The 23,372-nt window shown below is 27.8% G+C and overlaps 2 protein-coding genes across 2 annotated transcripts; both read right to left on the bottom strand.

The window, feature by feature from the left end:
• Positions 1–474: 474 nt before the first annotated feature.
• LOC111678397 (mucin-5AC) lies at positions 475–5,748 on the bottom strand. The gene is made up of 3 exons (XM_023439742.2): positions 5,617–5,748; positions 829–1,452; positions 475–763 (listed from the first exon to the last, which is right to left on the bottom strand). The coding sequence occupies exons 1-3, from the start codon at positions 5,681–5,683 to the stop codon at positions 507–509; spliced, it is 948 nt and encodes a 315-aa protein (XP_023295510.2). The 5' UTR covers positions 5,684–5,748; the 3' UTR covers positions 475–506.
• A 1,549-nt stretch (positions 5,749–7,297) lies between these two features.
• On the bottom strand, positions 7,298–17,565 carry LOC111678433. Its single transcript, XM_023439780.2, has 4 exons — positions 17,429–17,565; positions 17,072–17,157; positions 8,189–8,315; positions 7,298–8,123 (listed from the first exon to the last, which is right to left on the bottom strand). The coding sequence occupies exons 1-4, from the start codon at positions 17,496–17,498 to the stop codon at positions 7,807–7,809; spliced, it is 600 nt and encodes a 199-aa protein (XP_023295548.2). The 5' UTR covers positions 17,499–17,565; the 3' UTR covers positions 7,298–7,806.
• Positions 17,566–23,372: the final 5,807 nt, after the last annotated feature.

Raw genomic sequence — 23,372 nt, 5'->3', positions numbered from 1 at the left:
GTTTATTTTACGTTCTTACCTGTTTCATATTATATTTACGTGCATATTTATAATAAAATAAGATCAAGACTTGTGAATAAGAAATCGATTTCAGTGACGTTGAACTTCTAACAATAAAGAAGTACAGAGGATTCGAGATCGGTTTTTAAATTGCAGTATTTATTATAACTGTGAAGTAGAACGAAACCAGAACTGAACTAGAGCAGACAAAATCTGTACTGGAGCACAACCAGGGCAGAACTGGAACAGAAATTAAAATTAACTGGCGCTAAACTGGCACTAAACTAGAACTGAACTAGAACTGAACTAGAACTGAACTAGAACTGAACTAGAACTGAACTAGAACTGAACTAGAACTGAACTAGAACTGAACTAGAACTGAACTAGAACTGAACTAGAACTGAACTAGAACTGAACTAGAACTGAACTGGAACTGAACTATTGTTCAGTTATCACTATATAATGAAAAAATAATTTTAAAAAATCTACATTTAATAAATATTTATTTAAATTAAACAACGATTTAATAAAATCCAAAATAATAGCACTACAAAGCCAAACTTTTCCTTAATACCGGTAGAATTCATGGGTAAACCATGTTCATCTTCTTCACTATCACCGGAAAGATATTTATTACAACCGTTGGAAGAGCATATACGACAAGACTCCATGGGAGCACCATTATATAATGATTGACAGGTCAAATATTTGTTGGCATTAATAAAATTTGTGCAGCCACGATTCGTCATAATGGTGTTATTTACTGTAATAACGAAATTTTTGAAATTAATTTAATAAGAAGAGATTTTCTAACCTAATATTTACTACCTTGGTATTTAATCATATAACAGACAGGTTCATTAATTTTTAATAAAGATTGAACACTACGTCTGTCAGTAGCAGGATCTTCATATTCTAAATAATCATCATAGTCCGCTATTGCTGCTGGATTCGGTTTCTGGGTGGCTGCAGCAGCTGTAATAGCAGCCGTAGAAGGTGTTGTTTTAACAGCAGTAGTCGTTGTTGTTGTTTTAGTTGTTTCTTTTAGAGTAGCAGACTGGGTTGTTGTTGTAGTTGTTTTCTGCTCGGTAGCAGTTGGGGAGTTTACAGCCGATGTGATGGTGGGTTTGGTGGTAGTTTTACTCGTTGAAGCGGTTGTTGTAGCCGGCTTTGTGGTTGTTTTCGTATAAGTATTTATTACATTAACTTCATTATGTGACTCCTCACTGTCGTTATAATCCTCATTATTCGGTGATAATGTTGGTCTTAAGTTGGGTTTGTTAGATGGTTTCAGTGTGATGTCAACCGCTGGCTTAACTGTTGCACCACCTTCCAAAGTACCCGGTAGTGTTAAAGGTTTATCCGTTACCACAACGGGTATTTCACCACATATATGCAATTCTTTAAAATCTTCATACTCATTACAATCTTCACAGACATAACATTGAAGACCTTGAATTTTAGGGGAAGAACGATATTCAATTAAAGTGTTTATGTTCTTCTTTTTTTATCGCAAATAAATTAAGAAATTATTTATAATACTCGAAATGTCTGTACACATTGCTTTTATAGTTATTTATTGGAATTTTTATGTTTTATCTAAACTATCTTATCTTGTATTATTATTTATGTTTCAACATTATTATCATTATTTATGTACATTTTAACTTATAAAAATACAAATAATGTTATATTTATGTTCATCTGTAAATATAATAAGAGTACCTACCCTCCCTACTATAGTGTTATAGAGTATAAAAATGTTATTGACAATTTAGTTTGAACTTAATATGTTCTAGATTATAACCCGTAATAAATGACCGATTAAAATGTTGGAAACCATAACTATAGAAATAAGTACATCACTATAATGCAATAATATAGTACATAATAATTTCGAAAGTTATTGCGTATCTGCCAACCATTTCCCAAACTGATGAAATGTTACTTTGCAATATGACAATTTAGATCTTTAGTTAAAAATATATTTTAAGAAACAGAGTAAAATATAAAATCAATTTTAAAATTTAATAATATTTAATTTATTTAATTAAAAACAGAGGCCATTGAGCAAAAAGTAATTGTGTCAATGTTAAGTGATAAAATAATATTAGCAATTTTGTGATAATGATTTTTATCATGAAATTTCTCCAGAAATAAATAATTGAATTGAATTGTTAATGTGCGTGTATAAAAATTGTAAAGCGAATTCCAATTGTATTCATTCATACATATATAAATACATACATACATACATACATACATACATACATACATACATACATACATACATACATACATACATACATAGATACATAGATACATACATACATACATACATACATACATACATACATACATACATACATACATACATACATACATACATAAATACATACATAAATACATACATAAATACATACATACATACATACATACATACATACATACATACATACATACATACATACATACATACATACATACTTACATACATACATACATAGTTTGTTAGTCAGTTAGTTAGATAGATAGATAGATAGATAGATAGATAGATAGATAGATAGATAGACAGATATATAGATATATAGATATATAGATATATAGATATATAGATATATAGATATATAGATATATAGATATATAGATATATAGATATATAGATAGATAGATAGATAGATAGATAGATAGATAGATAGATAGATAGATAGATAGATAGATAGATAGATAGATAGATAGATAGATAGATAGATAGTTAGTTAGTTAGTTTGTTAGTTAGTTAAGTAGTCAGTTTGTTAGTTAGTCAGGCAGTTAGTTAGTTAGTCAGTTAGTAGTTATTTAGTTAGTTACTTTTTTAGTTAGTAAGCCAGTTAGTTCAAAAGGAGGCCGTATTCTTTAGTTCAGTTTTAGATCAGTTCTAGTTCAGTTCTAGTTCAGTTCTAGTTCAGTTCTAGTTCAGTTCTAGTTCAGTTCTAGTTCAGTTCTAGTTCAGTTCTAGTTCAGTCATACATACATACATACATACATACATACATACATACATACATACATACATACATAAATACATACATAAATACATACATAAATACATACATACATACATACATACATACATACATACATACATACATACATACATACATACATACATACATACTTACATACATACATACATAGTTTGTTAGTCAGTTAGTTAGATAGATAGATAGATAGATAGATAGATAGATAGATAGATAGATAGACAGATATATAGATATATAGATATATAGATATATAGATATATAGATATATAGATATATAGATATATAGATATATAGATATATAGATATATAGATATATAGATATATAGATATATAGATATATAGATATATAGATATATAGATATATAGATATATAGATATATAGATAGATAGATAGATAGATAGATAGATAGATAGATAGATAGATAGATAGATAGATAGATAGATAGATAGATAGATAGATAGATAGATAGATAGATAGATAGATAGATAGATAGATAGATAGATAGATAGATAGATAGATAGATAGATAGATAGATAGATAGATAGATAGATAGATAGATAGATAGATAGATAGATATATAGATATATAGATATATAGATATATAGATATATAGATATATAGATATATAGATATATAGATATATAGATATATAGATATATAGATATATAGATATATAGATATATAGATATATAGATATATAGATATATAGATATATAGATATATAGATAGATAGATAGATAGATAGATAGATAGATAGATAGATAGATAGATAGATAGATAGATAGATAGATAGATAGATAGATAGATAGATAGATAGATAGATAGATAGATAGATAGATAGATAGATAGATAGATAGATAGATAGATAGATAGATAGATAGATAGATAGATAGATAGATAGATAGATATATAGATATATAGATATATAGATATATAGATATATAGATATATAGATATATAGATATATAGATATATAGATATATAGATATATAGATATATAGATATATAGATATATAGATATATAGATATATAGATATATAGATATATAGATATATATATATAGATAGATAGATAGATAGATAGATAGATAGATAGATAGATAGATAGATAGATAGATAGATAGATAGATAGATAGATAGATAGATAGATAGATAGATAGATAGATAGATAGATAGATAGATAGATAGATAGATAGATAGATAGATAGATAGATAGATAGATAGATAGATAGATAGATAGTTAGTTAGTTAGTTTGTTAGTTAGTTAAGTAGTCAGTTTGTTAGTTAGTCAGGCAGTTAGTTAGTTAGTCAGTTAGTAGTTATTTAGTTAGTTACTTTTTTAGTTAGTAAGCCAGTTAGTTCAAAAGGAGGCCGTATTCTTTAGTTCAGTTTTAGATCAGTTCTAGTTCAGTTCTAGTTCAGTTCTAGTTCAGTTCTAGTTCAGTTCTAGTTCAGTTCTAGTTCAGTTCTAGTTCAGTTCTAGTTCAGTTCTAGTTCAGTTCTAGTTCAGTTCTAGTTCAGTTCTAGTTCAGTTCTAGTTCAGTTCTAGTTCAGTTCTAGTTCAGTTCTAGTTCAGTTCTAGTTCAGTTCTAGTTCAGTTCTAGTTCAGTTCTAGTTCAGTTCTAGTTCAGTTCTAGTTCAGTTCTAGTTCAGTTCTAGTTCAGTTCTAGTTCAGTTCTAGTTCAGTTCTAGTTCAGTTCTAGTTCAGTTCTAGTTCAGTTCTAGTTCAGTTCTAGTTCAGTTCTAGTTCAGTTCTAGTTCAGTTCTAGTTCAGTTGTGGTTCACTTCAAGTTCAGTTCTAGTTCAGCTATAGATATCGGAAACTATTGGACATGCTTTCGAGAAGATCGTTATTAAAATCAACCAAAAAAATTATAATTTTTTTCTTGGATTGGACTTTTTGGTTACTCTGCAGAATTGAACCGAGAAATATATTTATAATGAGACATATGGAATAGTATTTTTCTTTTCTTTAACTTTTTGAATCTTTTACTAAACTTAACCGAAAAGGGCAAAAGTGTTTTCACTTTCCATGTGTTAATTCTTTAATAATTTACACAAGTTGTCTTCAACTCTCTAAATTACTCTTGTTATCTAAATTAAAGCACATAACGGCCACTATGGCTACTTGCACTATGGGATTTACAATTTGTATGAGTCATTTAACTTGTGTATGCTTTTATTGTAATCGTTTGTATGGAGGGAGTAAGGAATGTGATTCTGCGGCTGTTTGGGGCAAAGAATTCTACATTATAAAAGTATCTTTGAGTATGAGAAATGTAAATATTTGTTAAATACTTTTGTTTTGTACATTTCTTTGCTTCTATTTACAAGCATTTTATCGTCTATTATTGTCTTTAACATTATGTTGCCATTGTAAATTTGTTTATTTATATTTCCTTTCAGTATTGAATTTGTTATAATAATGTTTATTTTTACACATGAATTTTTTTATTGATTCAAATATAATATTGATTGTTATTCTAATAGGGAATACGATGGAATTATTTATAGTTTTTCCGAAAGGAATTTTAAATGTCTAATCAAATGTTATAGAGTTTTGTAAAAACATTTACAACTCGTTTTATAATACCTTCTATCGTCGATTTTGTGGCAAAATGTATGAGTAATAAACTAAAAATTACACTTTTCCAAGTCATTTAAATTATTTTCCAATTTAAAAATTAAAGATAAAGTTCTGTTTTATTAGTTTCTTATTTCTCGAAACCGAACCGACAAACGTCTAAATATATACTGATTGTTAATGAACTTTTATTAATTTTTCTAGTTCAAATCAAATTTCAATAGAAGAATCTTTAGTTGTTGTTCTTTTTCTTCCTATTACCAAAAACATATTGAAGAACTTGACATTTGTTTTATTCGAAAGAACAGAAATGCGAAAAATAAATTGCAATTTGAACTGATAAAATCGGCTGCTCTATTGTCATGTAAACATGTCAATAACAGATACGGGTATTGCAAAGAAGTTGTTAAAAAAAGTATTATTAAAAGTTACCATTTAAAAAAAAAGAGTAATAGGAAAAAATATTTTATCAGTGTTAATAGCAATTCACATCTTAAGTGTATCAGAAATGAAAAAATTATAAAAGAGGAAATGGTATCAGTATGAAAAAATTCGAAAATTTACATAAAATACTGATTAACTTTTTTACACTTACTTATCTAAGAAACTAGTTAAGTTCTAGTTGAGTTCTAGTTTAGTTCTAGTTCAGTTCTAGTTCAGTTCTAGTTCAGTTCTAGTTCAGTTCTAGTTCAGTTCTAGTTCAGTTCTAGTTCAGTTCTAGTTCAGTTCTAGTTCAGTTCTAGTTCAGTTCTAGTTCAGTTCTAGTTCAGTTCTAGTTCAGTTCTAGTTCAGTTCTAGTTGAGGAGGATAAGACGACTATTCAATGTCATATTTACACAAACTTACCTACCATTATAGGGTTAAATATTCCATTAGATTCTACACAGTGAGTCATATTTTTTATAATATTTTATTTTTTGAAGAAAAAACATTTTTTTATTATTTAATTAATTTACAAGTATGTACGATCATTTTCTTTGATTATTGCAAATAATTCTTATATCTTTTTTTGTTAAATATTTTTATTTTTCTAACAATTTTATTGTTCTAACAATTGCTTTAAATGGATGTGTGTTTTTTATGATTCTTTCAATACTAACATTTAGTTTTTATTTAACGGTTTGTCTTAAGATTAAGATTTTATTCAGCTTAAATTTTGTATTAAGAAAATTAAAAAAAATATATATTTTTAAATTATAAGAAAACTTAATGCAAATGTATTCTTTTTCTAATGAAATGTGTTTGGTGTTTTTTAATTTTTTTTTGTAATATATTTTAGTTAATATTAATTGTTTTTTAATAAAAAAGGCATTTAGGTGAATATTATATTTGGTTTTTGTTTTTTGTTTAAATACTTTTTTGAAACTTATTTTTGTTTAACATTGTCTTGGAATTGTTTGTTTGTAGTGTTGTTTTATAAAATTTTAGTTTTTTTGTTTGTTTTGAAAATAAGTATAAATTTGTTTTGTTTTAGTTTTAGTTTTACTTCCTTATTCATAATTTATGTTTAATTTTATAAAAGGTTTAATGAAACAAAATTTTGATTTATAAACCTTTTATAAAATAAAAATTTATTTATGAATAAGGTTTAGTATTCTTAAATATATATTTAAAATATAAATAATTATTATATATAGTAATATAAATAACTTAAATAGTTTTAAAGCATTTTTGTTTTATTTTTTAATAATTTATTTTTTTATTAATAATAAAATTTTTAAATAAAATTTAACTGTTTTAGTTAATTTTCACTAAAAATACCTTTTAATGGTTAATATCTTAAATTCATTAAACCAACGAATTTTACAAGTCCTTGGTTGCAGTTTTTAAAAAATTCGTCATGGCCGAATATTTTTTAATTATATTTTTAAATTTTTTATTATTTTTGTTTTTTATTTATAAAATTTAATATTCTAATAAAATTTGCATAAATATTTAATTTGTTAATCCATTATAACCAAAAATTTAATTGCTTAACATTTCACTTCAAGCTAACACATTGCTTTTATTAATATTTTCCTACTCCGATTTTAATATTCACTACAATAAGGCCTATTTACACATACTCACACTTAACTTCATATTAGTTTTATTTTTTATTTAACATTTATATACATTTAACATAGGAAATTATAATAAAAAATATATAAAAAATGCTTAACCACTCGTTTTTGAAACTTTTTGATTATTTCAAAACTTTCACCACAGCCTAAAAATCATATATTGTACAGGAACTACTAGCATTACGGCCATAAGCCAGAAACCACCAGCACTCATCATTGAAGCACCATTACAATTGTCTGTATAACAATTGGAACAATGAAATTCTTCTGCATCATTTTGTTGTTGCACCATACGACGTCCATTATTGTTATTGTTACTATTCAAATTACTTTGTGTCAAACGATTATCACCGGCCGGTGGAAGATTTAATTTTGAGCGTAATATTTGACAGGCATCTGATTCACCTGCACTTAGTTGACAAAATCTAGCCGTTACCATTTTGTTAGTTTTAGCTGTTTAGGTTTAAAAGGTAAACAAATTACATGTGTTTTAGGTTTAAACTATATATTATACTTACGATCTTTGGCCACCACTTTTTGACAGTTCATTTGTGGATTACGATTGGCTCCCGTATCAAAATAGGCAATTTTGTTCAGTTCAAAAAGCCACGTGTCAATTGATTTCATTTTTTCTAGAGTACATTCCTAAAAAAAGAAATAATATTTTTAATGAAAATTCAGATAAACTATAGTCTCGGGAAAAGATAGTCCATAGTCTGCATTATAGACAAACTATAGTCCCGATTATATATAGACTACAATCTCAACAATAGACAGAATATAGTCTGTACTATAGGCCGACTATAGTCTTGAATGTAGACAAACTATAGTCTCGACTATAGACAGACAGACTTTAGTATCAACTACAGATACCCTATATTCTCGACTATAGTTTTGAATAACTATATACAGAAAAAAATCCGTCTATAAACAGATTTTGGTCGAGCTTTAAACATAGTATAGTCCGGTTATTAATAGACTATAAACAGACTATAATCTTAACTATAAACAGACTAAAGTCTTGACTATAAATAGACTTTATTATCGACTATAGACAAACTATACTCTCGCATATAGACAAACTAACAGACTTTTTAGGGATATCGACTTTACATAGACTATAGTCTTGACTATAGACAGACTATGGTCTTAACTGTATATAACTTTAGTCTACATTGTAGATAATCTATAGTCTCAATTATAGGCTATAATTTTGTCTATATTGGACTAAAATATCGACAACATGCAGACTAAAGTTTTGACTACAGACAGATCATTCCTACTAACAGACTGCAGTCTCGATTTTAGACAACCCATAGTCTCCAATATAAATAGACTATAGTCTCGACTATTAGCAGGATATAGTACTGATTATAAACATACATTAATCCTGATTATTAAGTGACTTTAGTATCGACTATAAACATACTGTACTCTAAACTATAGCCAAACCATTGTCTCGACTAATAATACTAAAGTATTGGCTTTAAAGACAGGGCACATTCTCGACAATAAATAGGCTATTTCACTATTGACTAACCACAGACTATAGTCTTGACTATAGGGAAATCTTAGTCTCCACTATAGAAGAGTACGGTATCGACTAAAGGCAGACTATAGATTAAACTATTGACTTACTGTAGTTTGACTACCAACAGATTGTAGTCTCGACTACAGACAACCTATAGTCTACAGTAATAGACTGTAGCCTCAACTATACTAATAGACTATAGTCTCGACTATACATAGACTATAGTCACGACTATAGATAGACTATAGTCTCGACTATAGATAGACTAAAGTCTCGACTATGGACAGCCTATAGTCTTGAGTATGGACAGCATATAGTCTCGACTATAGACAGACTATAGTCTCGACTTTAGATAGACTATAGACAGACTATAGTCTCGACTTTAGACAGACTATAGTCACGACTATAGAAAGACTAGAGTCTCGACTATAGATAGACTATAGTCTCGACTATAGACATACCATAGTTCAACTATAAATAGACTAAAGTCTCCGCTATAGACTGATTGTAGTTTCGACTATAGACAGGCTTTATATTTTTGACTATAGACAGAAAAATTACGGTCTCGACTACAGACAAACTGTAGTCTCGACTATAGACAGACTGTAGTTTCTACTATAAATAGACTAAAGTCTCCACTATAGACAGACTATATTCTCGACTATAGACAGACTATAGTCTCGACTATAGACAGACTATAGTCTCGACTATAGACAGACTATAGTCTCCACTGTAGAAAGCCATTAGTCTCGACTATAAACAGACTGTAGTCTTGAGCATAAACTGACCATATTTTTGACTATAGACAGACAAATTATAGTCTCGACTATAGGCAGACTATAGTCTCGACTTTTTACAGACTATAGTCTGAACTATTAAGAGACTATAGTCTCAACTATAGACTTAAGTATTGACTACACAGAAAAACTACATTCTCGGCTAAAAATAGGCTAATGAATCGGCTATATCAGCTATCACTAAAGACAGACCATTGTGCAGGCTATAGACAGACAATTGTCTGGAATATAGACAGACTTTTTTGACTATATTTATATTATAGTCTCGTGTCTAGGCAGACTTGACTAAAGACACTGTATAGTGAAGATTATATCCCGTCTAGTGTCAACTACTGAATGACTTGAGTCTGAACTATAGATGTGCTGTAATTGTCAGTTTATAAACTCTACGATATATAGAATATAATCTAGACTGTAAACTTAAGCATGCTAATATAAGGGATCAAGACAGCTTGTTACTTGTTACAAAAGTACAAAATTGTTACGTAGAGTGTATGAAATTCGGTACAGCCGATTAATAAACTCAAGTTTCTTTAAGAACATATGAAATTACTTCACTTTAATCCTTTTGAAAAAGACACCTTTTGACATTCAAAAACTTTTAAAGGAAAAAAGATTTTTTTAAGCATTAACGATTATTTAATATTTATTTTCTTTTTTATTATATAGTTAATTGCAATCAATTGTCGGTTTGAAGTACATTATTTTGTTAAAATTTTCTTTAATTTAATTTTTTATTTTATTTATCATTTAACCTTAATTTAATTGCTCAAGTAGGTTTTATAAGTGGGATTTTACAGCAGTTTATTTATTTGCAATATTTTTTTTTTCTTATTTATTATGATTTTGTACTTTAAAGCCCATCGAATAATTCTTCTTGACCCAAATATAATGTGAACAAGTACAAGTATTTGAGAAGAAAACATTTTGAATTTTTATTATCTATGTATTTCTATTTATTTAATGTTTGTTGCTTTATTTCAAATCGTAATTTTTCGAAATTGTACACGAAAAAGATGAAATAAAAATAAATTCTATACAAATGCCATTTTATATTCCACGTATTATTTTTACTGCATTTTCTATACATACATATGTACATATGTGAGTCTGTGAGCTTATTTTCCGTTGTCATGTTTCTTAAGTTTCTTATATCCTTTTCCATTTTAGGTGGCCTTTTTCGTCGTGTATATTTTTGTTTTTGTCTTAAGTTATGACTTCCTTGAATGACTTTCATGAATACATAGAAATTTTAAATTTAGTATTTTTATAAGTTGTTGTTGTTTCGTCTTTATTCGTTTGTATTAAATCATGTGTAAATTTCTTTACCCTTTTTTTGGCTAAAGCCAACGATAATGACCTTTTCAATTGCCAAATTTTTCATTCATGTAAACAGTTTGACAATAAACATTGAATTGTTATCTTAGGTACAAGTTGTAAATACATATGTAAGTTTTTGTAAAAATACCTTCAAGTACAGTGGCCCTTTCACGAAATCATTAATGTTTTATTTTTTTCACAATCACATTCCAATCATTTTCATTCAATTTAAAACTTTATAATCAGTTGTCTCTTTAAATTGATTTTAATTTAATACAAATAGCAAAAACAAAAAAAGAAATAGTTTCCATGTAAAGCAAGTGACAAATTTGTTGCGCAGTGGTAGTTAGGATGGAATGTGTTCATTCCATGATTTTCTATTTTAAGATAAAGTCTTGCGAATCACAAAACACAAGACAACAACATGAACAAATAAAAAAGAATACTTTACACAGCATTTATTCTTGGAATGTTAACAATTGTTAAGTAAACAAATACAGCAACAAAATAACTGTCAAACTTTTTATTGAATCTGAATTATTCTAAAGCAGTGGTGGGCATCTATATATGTATACCACAAGGGTCATATACGTATACTGTCATTAATACTGTTTCTAAACTTGATAATATAACTGTGTAGTAAAGATTAATAAATAGTTTCTATTCAGAGCTATAGAATAGTCTCTAGTTAGGGCTATGGAATACTCTATAGTCGGGACTATAGAATAGTCTATAGTCAGGACTATAGCATAGTCTATAGTCAGGACTATAGCATAGTCTATAGTCAGGACTATAGCATAGTCTATAGTCAGGACTATAGCATAGTCTATAGTCAGGACAATAGAATAGTCTATAGTCAGGACTATAGAATAGTCTATAGTCAGGACTATAGAATAGTCTATAGTCAGGACTATAGAATAGTCTATAGTCAGGACTATAGAATAGTCTATAGTCAGGACTATAGAATAGTCTATAGTCAGGAATATAGAATAGGCTATAGTCAGGACTATAGAATAATCAACAGTCAGGACTATAGAATAATTTACAGTCAGGACTATATATATATCGTCGGGACTATAAAATAGTTTCTATTCAGAGCTATAGAATAGTCTCTATTTAGGGCTATGGAATACTCTATAGTCAGGACTATAAAATAGTCTATAGTCAGGGCAATCGAATAGTCTATAGACAGGACTATAAAACAGTCTATAGTCAGGACTATAGAATAGTCTATAGTCAGGACTATAGAATAGTCCATAGTCAGGATTATAGAATAGTCTATAGTCAGGACTATAGAATAGTCTATAGTCAAGACTATAGAATAATATATTGCCAGGACTATAGAATAGTCTATAGTCAAGACTATAGAATAGCCTATAGTCAGGACTATAGAATAGTCTATAGTCTATTGTCAGGACTATTGAATAGTGAGGACTATTGAATATCCTTATGTCTGGACGATAGAATAGTCTCTAGTTGGGGCTAAAGAATAGCATATAGTCAGGACTATAGAATAGTCTATAGTCAGAACTATAGAATACTCTATACTCAAGACTATAGAACGGTCTATAGTCAGGACTATAGAACAGTCTATAGTCAGGACTATAGAATAGTCTATAGTCAGGACTATAGAATAGTCTATAGTCAGGACTATAGAAAAGTCTATAATCAGGACTATAGAATAGTCTATACTCAAGACTATTGAATAGTATATTAGTCAGGACTATTGAATAGCAAATAGTCAGGACTATAGAATAGTCTCTAGTCGGGGCTATAAAATAGTCTATAGTAAGGACTATAGAAGAGTCTATAGTCAGGACTATAGAATAGTCTATAATAAGGACTATAGAATAGTCTATAGTCGGGACTATAGAATAGTCTATAGTCGGGACTATAGAATAGTCTATAGTCAGGATTATAGAATAGTCTACAGTCAGGACTATAAATAATCTAATATCATAAATATAGTATAGCCTATAGTCAGGGCTATAGAAGAGTCTAAGATGGAGTAAGGTCTCGACTATAGAATATTCTATAATCGATACTCTAGAACTTTATAGTTGAGTATCTATATATATTAGAATATCACTTGTTTTAAAATAATAATTTTATGATAAACGATTTAAACATGAACTTTATAATTTAATGGCAAGCAATTTATCTTGAAGACAAGTGTCTTTATACCTTCTACTTTCTATTGATATTATCGGCACTATCAATCACACACCTGAAGTACAAAATTATAATGAAATTAAAAAAAATATATATATATCGTACCTGACAAAAAATTCTATTTCAAACAGGTTGACTGTTAAATAAGTACAAATAAATTTATAATGGAATATGTCATTTCCTACACATACACAGAAACCCAATAAACAAAACGATGAACTTTTCAAAACATATTTGTAGAATCTCAAATAGGCTGAAGGTTCTGATGGGACATCAGCATTTGATGGATATAATATACGACTATAAGGAAAGAAATTTGCCTTAAATTTTTATTATAAAAAATAGTAAATATGCTTCCTGAGCTCTCACTGTTTACTGGGTTAATAAGTTAACAATCGTGTTGACTACGCTTGAAATACAAAAGTAAATGATTTTTCAATTGTTATTGAAATGAAAGATTTTTTTGCAGGTATAGTTGTATGTATGTTCATATATATAAGAAAGTACGTACTTGTAATGGAACATTAAAAAAAAGGCAACGCATTCAATTTCAACGACTAAGCGAAGGAGCATTCACATTCATATTGAATTTATATTTTATTGTAATTTAAATATTGAATTTCAAATCAAGTTTCTATCTATAGAATTTCGTTGAAATGTAAATTAAATGAATTCTTAAATGAGGACATGTGTACGTACATATACTGTTAAATTGACAATTGAAATGACATATTTAAAGAAAAATTATTTAAATTGTAAGTTACTTGAAAGGTTTGTTTTAGAAGGATGTGATTAACAATTGCTTATTTTTAAACAAGAGTGGTATAACTTGATAAAGGCACTCTTATCTTTTTATTAGAAGTTTTTGATATGAAAATAAATCAAATTTTGTGAATCTGTAAGAAAATACTAAACATTCCTTTGTAGAGTGTAAGTTGTGATGTCTGTCTGTCAGTTGATTGTAAAAATTTACTTGTTTTTAATACCCCAGATATCTTTAGAATCTAAAAACAAGTTTTCTACTAAAAATTAGCAAATTTGGTTTTAGTTTTTCTTAGAAATTTCCGATATCGTAGACTTTTCTATAGAACAGATGGAGATAAGTTTATATTTAGAATTTGGATCATATCGGTACAATACACTCGGTAGAACTGTATGTTAAAAAAGTGGATAATTTGTAAAAAATAAAGTATTTAATTTGTTCATTAACCGAATTGTGAAATATTTTTACGTATTATTGGAAAAAGAGATTTTCATGGAGGGTGCATAGGGGTGTAAGGGTAAATATGGGTTTACGTCTACTTTAAATTTACGTCTACTTTAAAGTTTTTTAATCGTTTTATTAAAAATTATAAGTGAATTTTGACCTTCAAAATATTTTCATCAAATTAAGTTGAAAATTGCGACCGCACAAAGTTTACATGGACAGACAGACAGACATACAGAAAGACGGACATAGCTAAATCGACTCAGAAAGTGATTCTGAGCCAATTGGTATACTTTAAGGTCTAGATCTAGAAAAAATATTTTTGGGTGTTACAAACATTAGGACAAACGAATAATACCCTCCTTACTATAGTGATTTAGGGTATAAAAATAAGGTATAAGCGAAATGACTCAACTTTTGAAACCAATGTCCTGCAATCAAAATCTTCTCTTCACTTTAGAAGAGGATATTCGAAATCCCCTGGGGCACCTTGATAATCTTGCCTAATTTTGGTGTTATTACAATTCGGGAGAAAATAGGTGCTATGTGCCAGTTTGTAGTTCTACAGATAAGAGGTACCGGTAGCAACTTTAGAACTATAAACTAACGATGTCCTCAGTCTTTCTTGCAATCATTTAACTCGAGGTTGACCCATTAAGCAATATAATCGGGTACCGTGGCAACTAGTAGCACATAATGCAGAATAGCTGTTTGCACAAAAAGACTTAGAGAAGTTACTGTGGGACCTGAGTTGACAAAGTACTGGTGTTCAGTGAATAAGAAAAATAAAGAATAGGAGATAAATGGACCTATCCATACCCGTATACACGTAGGATTGTGTCGGATGTGCGCGGTTGAATGATAATGACTGACACCTTGTTCACACTTGGCTCTCTTCATATTTGCCTTACCACAGTGTGTTCTCTGTAAGAAAGATCTTGTATAGGTGCTGTTAACGAATCAACAGAGGCCATTCAATCTGCATAGTTGCAAACGGAAATGATATCTTTGAGTCTTTAAAAGCTACGGGGCAGCAATGATCAAAAGATTAGATCGCTCGGGTACTTGAGCATGGACCGATAGAATCATATATCTGCGTCTAACATCTCATCCAGTAACTCAAAAAGTAACACTGTGAAATAAGGTCAACACTACATGTGTTAACGTAAAGAATTTCAACTTATCCTGCAGTTTGGCTACAGAGTTTATAAGGATGGAGAGACTTGTCTGAATAAACTCAATGATCAAGTGATTAGCTAGCTCGGGTACTTGAGCATGGACCGGCAGAATTATATACCTGCGTCTAATATCTCATCCAGTAACCCAAGAAGTAACACTGCGAAATACAGTATATAAAACAGGTGTTCATCTAATGTACTTTTGACTACATGGTTTATAAGGATGGAGAGACATGACTAAATAGAATCACAAGAAACTATAGGGTAAACATTAATTATTTGAGAATAATTATTTCTACATCTTCATTACATGAACAAAATATAGAAAAAATCAAAATCCAGGAACAAATAGACACTATTCTAAAGGTTCGATCTGCGCTGAATCCAATATTTGACATCGCAGCAAAAAATAATTCCAAAGAAGCGAAAAAGAAGTAGAATTTACTTCATAGCAGTACCGTAAAAGAGCTGAAGAAGTGATGATTTTAATACAGGCTCATAGGTGGTGTGTTGTTTTTATTTGCTTCCAAATTCACTAAATCTGAAGTCATTCTCAGGAAGTAATTTTTATGTTGTGGGTTTTTTTTTGAAATTTTTAGGAAGTGAAATAATATTAACCTAAATTAATTTATGCTTTTAATTTTAAACAAAATTGTATTTTTTTCGGTTCTTTGGAAGTCAATAAACAACACTTCCACAGAAGGTAAACAAATTTACTTAGTCTTGCTTATTAAATCGTGATAAATGTTATTATTTGACAAGTACTTCACTTTATTTTTGCTGTCCTAATCTTGAAGAATATCTTAAGCTAAAGTTTGAAATTACTTTGATCCTTGGCTTAAACATGAGTAAATATATTTTTACATAAATTCCCAAATGTTTAAAATGTTATTTTGTTTTAAATTGTTTTCCAAAGTTTTATATACCACTAACTAAATGTTGCTAAATACGAAAAATTATTTTAATACCAGCTTAACTTTCTTTCCTCTGCTAAACGAAATAAAATCCCTTAAGTTTTATCATTAAATACCACTTAAGTGGTAACTGCCAAATAACAAAAAAAAAAAAAAAATAAAAAGATAAAACTCAAAATTCAATGTAAATTCAGAATAAAATCTCTTAAAAAAAAGCAAAAAAAATCCAGCTTAAAACAAATCTTTAATACACTGATGTTATTGTAAACGGTAAGAACTCACCTCTGCCACAATGCTGCTGTTTGATTCAATATCTGCACAACTGGGATTATCACTGGAATCGCAGACAAAGCACTTTATAGCAGAACCTAATGTGGTTGCATGGTTGCAGTAGTGGAGGAATTTTTTTTAATATATTTTTTTATTTTATATTTTTGAAATATTTTTGTAATATAGAATTTGATGCCGCAGCAGCAGATGCAATAAAACACATTATTTCCATCATTAGAAACAGAATTATTATTTTTTTAACACACCATAAATATAAGAAAAAATTATAAAAAATTATTAAGGATAAATATTATATTTTCTTTTATTTTATAATATTTTGATTATATTTTAAATTTAACTTTTACCAACCATTTGCAATGAACTGCACTAATAGGAAAACCGTTAAAATTAAATTACGTTTTAATGAATTTAAACACATTTTTCTATATTTATTTTACTTTTTTAAATATTTTTAATTTTATTAATTTTTAATATAAAAATAAGGCTTTTTTTGTAAAAAATAATTTTTATTGCAATTTCACTTAATTAATTTCAAAAAAAACACTTTCACGTTATCCACAGCACGTTTTAATTGAAAATATTTTGTTTAAATAATTTTTGTTTTAATTCTTTTTTTTTCTATTTTGAACCGATTTATTTCACAGTCAACTGAAAACTGAAACCAATTTTATTGAAACCCATCAAATACTCAACGCTTGTGGTCTGTTCTGTTCGGCTCGGTTCTGCTTTGCTTTTTGCTTCCCCATCCATTAAGAGATGCCTGCCTGGCTGGTTTCTTTTACTCATACACACACACACGCACACATCCAACATACACATCCTGTCGTTTTCTTGTTGAATCATTCGGCAAAACGCTCGTAGCTTAGTCGTTATGTGTTCGTTTTTAACCATAAATGACTCTATGTTTTATTGAATGAAAAACGAAAGGAAACTCTCTCTCTCTAATACACTCACCCTCTTCCTATACCCCCAGCCACTGTACAAAACAAAAAACTACATGCAAATATAAATATCCTAGAGCGAAAATAAAAAAAAATTATTTTGAAAAATATATGAAGACAAAAAAAAAAAAAAACTATGGGGCACGTCTGTGTTATTTTGCCTTTTTCTTTTTGTATTATGCGAATTCTATGAGAAAAAAATTAAATGCGAGAAAGAAAAAAATTGGCGTAGAAAAAGAATTTATTTGATTCTATGTTTCTAACTTGAATAAGTCAGTTTGGCGTAGGAGTACTTCTCCTTGGCGCCACTATTTTCTGTAAGGGGTGGGGGTGTAGCTGAAGAAGAATATTTTTGTAGTGGAGTTTAAAAGAAGGTTTAAGTAAGTAATTCGAACTGGTGAAGGTCGACTTGTTGGGTGCTGTATAGAAATAATTTAAACCTTATAAAAATGTAATAAATATTACATAGATAGATAGATAGATAGATAGATAGATAGATAGATAGATAGATAGATAGATAGATAGATAGATAGATAGATAGATAGATAGATAGATAGATAGATAGATAGATAGATAGATAGATAGATAGATAGATAGATAGATAGATAGATAGATAGATATAATAGATAGATAGATAGATAGATAGATAGATAGATAGATAGATAGATAGATAGATAGATAGATAGATAGATAGATAGATAGATAGATAGATAGATAGATAGATAGATAGATAGATAGATAGATAGATAGATAGATAGATAGATAGATAGATAGATAGATAGATAGATAGATAGATAGATAGATAGATAGATAGATAGATAGATAGATAGATATATAGATATATAGATAGATAGATAGATAGATAGATAGATAGATAGATAGATAGATAGATAGATAGATAGATAGATAGATAGATAGATAGATAGATAGATAGATAGATAGATAGATAGATAGATAGATAGATAGATAGATAGATAGATAGATAGATAGATAGATAGATAGATAGATAGATAGATAGATAGATAGATAGATAGATAGATAGATAGATAGATAGATAGATAGATAGATAGATAGATAGATAGATAGATAGATAGATAGATAGATAGATAGATAGATAGATAGATAGATAGATAGATAGATAGATAGATAGTAGATAGATAGATAGATAGATAGATAGATAGATAGATAGATAGATAGATAGATAGATAGATAGATAGATAGATAGATAGATAGATAGATAGATAGATAGATAGATAGATAGATAGATAGATAGATAGATATATAGATAGATAGATAGATAGATAGATAGATAGATAGATAGATAGATAGATAGATAGATAGATAGATAGATAGATAGATAGATAGATAGATAGATAGATAGATAGATAGATAGATAGATAGATAGATAGATAGATAGATAGATAGATACATACATATTACAAAAAATTCTCTTTTTATAATTATGGTCATAAGTTTCTCGTTGAATATTAGAGACAATTCAAAAAGTACCAAGTAGAACTGCTCCCTTCTTGCAAAAAAATGCGAAAAAATTTCCTTCTTGCAAAATTTCCTTTATGAATTAAAAACTGCCATTTGAACAAGGAAAAAAACAAAACCTATATCCTTACCTAACTTCCAACAGTTCCCTTAACATAACCTACTGTCGCTAACTTGGTCACAAACTCAACATACCTAACATCAAGCAATTTGCTGTAATGTGGTTACACAATATGACGTAAACAACATATTTTACATACATAAAATATTACTTTTTGTTTTTTATGATGCTGCTGTTGTTATTGGTGTTGTTTTTTTTTCATCTTTTTTACTTTTTCTTGTTTTTTTTTTTTTTTGCAATCTACCTTTCAAAGTCTGTAAAATATTTTGTTTGCACAAGTATTTATGTAGTTTTACTATGAAATTTAATAACTTTATTTCTCTAATGTATAACTAAGGAAAACATAGAGAAATTTTTGTAAATAACTTGTTTACTTATATTATTGTTTTTCTCCAAAATTTATCTCAACAAAAAAATATGTTATGAAAAATGTTGAAATAATTTTACACTTTAACATAAGTTCTTTGTTTGTATTGGAATTTTAAAGAAAATAATTTAAATAGTGAAATAAGCATAAGTGTGTGTGTGCGTGTGTTTAATAAACCACCAGGAAACCTTTTCTTTAATAGTTTTCTAAAGAAAAGTAAAGAAAAGAAAAATTTTTTTAAACCTCCATGTTCCGTCATGCTAAACGTATGAGTATTATTAATTATGTTTAACAAATTTATAACACTTATACGTCATGTTGTCTGCTAGCAAATGAATTGAAAAAAAAGAAATTTAATTTATGAATATTTTTCATTTGCATTTCATTTCTAGTGAAAAGTGACAGTTGGATTTTACATTTCATTTATTTGAAATTATAAAAGAATAGTAGTTTTGTTAAAAGTATAAATACATATTTAAGATGTATGTACACTTAATGATTAATGGTATTTAACATTTGTACACTGTTATAAAGTTGGTACGTTTTTATAAATTATATTATAGAAATTACAAACGGAATAACAAACTTATATAAACCCCTCTCACAAATGTAAAGGTGAGTTAGTAAGTTATTAAGTTAGTAAGTTAGTACGTTAGTAAGTTTGTAAGTTAGTAAGTTAGTAAGTTAGTAAGTAAGTAAGTAAGTTAGTAAGTTATTAAGTAAGTAAGTTAGTAAGTTAGTAAGTTAATAAGTTAGTAAGTTAGTAAGTTAGTAAGTTAGTAAGTTAGTAAGTTAGTAAGTTAGTAAGTTAATAAGTTAGTAAGTTAGTAAGTTAGTAAGTTAGTAAGTTAGTAAGTTAGTAAGTTAGTAAGTTAGTAAGTTAGTAAGTTAGTAAGTTAGTAAGTTAGTAAGTTAGTAAGTTAGTAAGTTAGTAAGTTAGTAAGTTAGTAAGTTAGTAAGTTAGTAAGTTAGTAAGTTAGTAAGTTAGTAAGTTAGTAAGTTAGTAAGTTAGTAAGTTAGTTAGTAAGTTAGTAAGTTAGTAAGTTAGTAAGTTAGTAAGTTAGTAAGTTAGTAAGTTAGTAAGTTAGTAAGTTAGTAAGTTAGTAAGTTAGTAAGTTAGTAAGTTAGTAAGTTAGTAAGTTAGTAAGTTAGTAAGTTAGTAAGTTAGTAAGTTAGTAAGTTAGTAAGTTAGTAAGTTAGTAAGTTAGTAAGTTAGTAAGTTAGTAAGTTAGTAAGTAAGTAAGTTAGTAAGTTAGTAAGTTAGTAAGTTAGTAAGTTAGTAAGTTAGTAAGTTAGTAAGTTAGTAAGTTAGTAAGTTAGTAAGTTAGTAAGTTAGTAAGTTAGTAAGTTAGTAAGTTAGTAAGTTAGTAAGTTAGTAAGTTAGTAAGTTAGTAAGTTAGTAAGTTAGTAAGTTAGTAAGTTAGTAAGTTAGTAAGTTAGTAAGTTAGTAAGTTAGTAAGTTAGTAAGTTAGTAAGTTAGTAAGTTAGTAAGTTAGTAAGTTAGTAAGTTAGTAAGTTAGTAAGTTAGTAAGTTAGTAAGTAGTAAGTTAGTAATTAGTAAGTTAGTAAGTTAGTAAGTTAGTAAGTTAGTAAGTTAGTAAGTTAGTAAGTTAGTAAGTTTAGTAAGTTAGTAAGTTAGTAAGTTAGTAAGTTAGTAAGTTAGTAAGTTAGTAAGTTAGTAAGTTAGTAAGTTAGTAAATTAGTAAGTTAGTAAGTTAGTAAGTTAGTAAGTTAGTAAGTTAGTAAGTTAGTAAGTTAGTAAGTTAGTAAGTTAGTAAGTTAGTAAGTTAGTAAGTTAGTAAGTTAGTAAGTTAGTAAGTTAGTAAGTTAGTAAGTTAGTAAGTTAGTAAGTTAGTAAGTTAGTAAGTTAGTAAGTTAGTAAGTTAGTAAGTTAGTAAGTTAGTAAGTTAGTAAGTTAGTAAGTTAGTAAGTTAGTAAGTTAGTAAGTTAGTAAGTTAGTAAGTTAGTAAGTTAGTAAGTTAGTAAATTAGTAAGTTAGTAAGTTAGTAAGTTAGTAAGTTAGTAAGTTAGTAAGTTAGTAAGTTAGTAAGTTAGTAAGTTAGTAAGTTAGTAAGTAGTAAGTTAGTAAGTTAGTAGTTAGTAAGTTAGTAAGTTAGTAAGTTAGTAAGTTAGTAAGTTAGTAAGTTAGTAAGTTAGTAAGTTAGTAAGTTAGTAAGTTAGTAAGTTAGTAAGTTAGTAAGTTAGTAAGTTAGTAAGTTAGTAAGTTAGTAAGTTAGTTAGTTAGTTAGGTATTTAGTTAGTTAGTTAGTTAGTTAGTTAGTTAGTTAGTTAGTTAGTTAGTTAGTTAGTTAGTTAGTTAGTTAATTAGTTAATTAGTTAGTTAGTTAGTTAGTTAGTTAGTTAGTTAGTTAGTTAGTTAGTTAGTTAGTTAGTTAGTTAGTTAGTTAGTTAGTTAGTTGGTTAGTTGGTTAGTTGGTTAGTTAGTTAGTTATCAACGGATCTCTCCAACCTAACCACTTTCCTTCCTTCTTCCAATGATACTTCATTCATCGTTTACAATATGGAACCATAAAATCTTGAATGACTATATATTGAAGAAAACTTTGGAGATCTTTGTGCTGAATCGCAAATCGTATTTAAACTTTTCTTTAAAAGTACCTAATAAAACTGTATCCATTATATTACTAAAATTTAAATAATTCCCTTTGCTTCCTCAAAATATATGCTAACGTCTTCTTTTCAAAACCTCTTTTTAAAAACTTTATACAATTATTCATAATTTATATCCAGCACTTCATATTTCATTTTCACAATTTCATTCTTTTTTTTCATATTTTCTTTCAATAAAATAGAAAATTTAGTTAAATAAAGTAGAAAATTTAACTTGCAAAGCAATTTCATCTACTTCACAATATGAAAAAGTATCATTTTGAAAGAAACAGTAAAATTGAAATGTTAAAAAACACACAAAAAAAACTACTTAGAAAGAAAGAAAAAAACAGGAATAAGAAATAAAAAATTGCAACAAGCACGTCCTTGTAACTACAAGAACACAAACACATAAATGTATATATAAAGAAGAAGACAAAATGTTAAATGGGAAAAAGAAGGATGCGTCATATTCTATAGCAACTTGTACAAATCCAACATTTAGTTCGTTACTAAATGCACTTTTCGATTTGATGATTGCAATAATGCCACAACGAGGATGATGTTGATGATAATGTTGCCACATTAAACATTATAATAATAATAATAATGTAGCAACAAAAACAATATCATAATTATGACGTTAAAGTACTTTTGTTGTTTTATTTAGACAACCATTTTTACAAAAGCGGAATTCCACACAATGTCACAGAATTAAATATAAAATAATGGAAAAAGATAAAACTGGAGCAAAAA

This window comes from Lucilia cuprina, chromosome 2, assembly GCF_022045245.1.
Source record: "Lucilia cuprina isolate Lc7/37 chromosome 2, ASM2204524v1, whole genome shotgun sequence".
NCBI lineage: Eukaryota > Metazoa > Arthropoda > Insecta > Diptera > Calliphoridae > Lucilia > Lucilia cuprina.
This window is presented reverse-complemented; position numbering and strand designations above follow the sequence as displayed.

What these genes read in the sequence shown, in the direction of transcription:
- LOC111678433 (XM_023439780.2), bottom strand. Translation starts at nt 17,498, where the DNA reads ATGTGTTTAAATTCATTAAAACGTAATTTAATTTTAACGGTTTTCCTA. An exon ending in AGTGCAGTTCATTGCAAATG is followed by an intron (nt 17,158 to 17,428) that starts GTTGGTAAAAGT and finishes CAACCACATTAG; the next exon opens with GTTCTGCTATAAAGTGCTTT. An exon ending in AAAAGTGGTGGCCAAAGATC is followed by an intron (nt 8,124 to 8,188) that starts GTAAGTATAATA and finishes AAACCTAAACAG; the next exon opens with CTAAAACTAACAAAATGGTA.
- LOC111678397 (XM_023439742.2), bottom strand. Translation starts at nt 5,683, where the DNA reads ATGACTTGGAAAAGTGTAATTTTTAGTTTATTACTCATACATTTTGCC. An exon ending in CACAAAATCGACGATAGAAG is followed by an intron (nt 1,453 to 5,616) that starts GTATTATAAAAC and finishes CTAAAATTCAAG; the next exon opens with GTCTTCAATGTTATGTCTGT. An exon ending in TTATATGATTAAATACCAAG is followed by an intron (nt 764 to 828) that starts GTAGTAAATATT and finishes TCGTTATTACAG; the next exon opens with TAAATAACACCATTATGACG.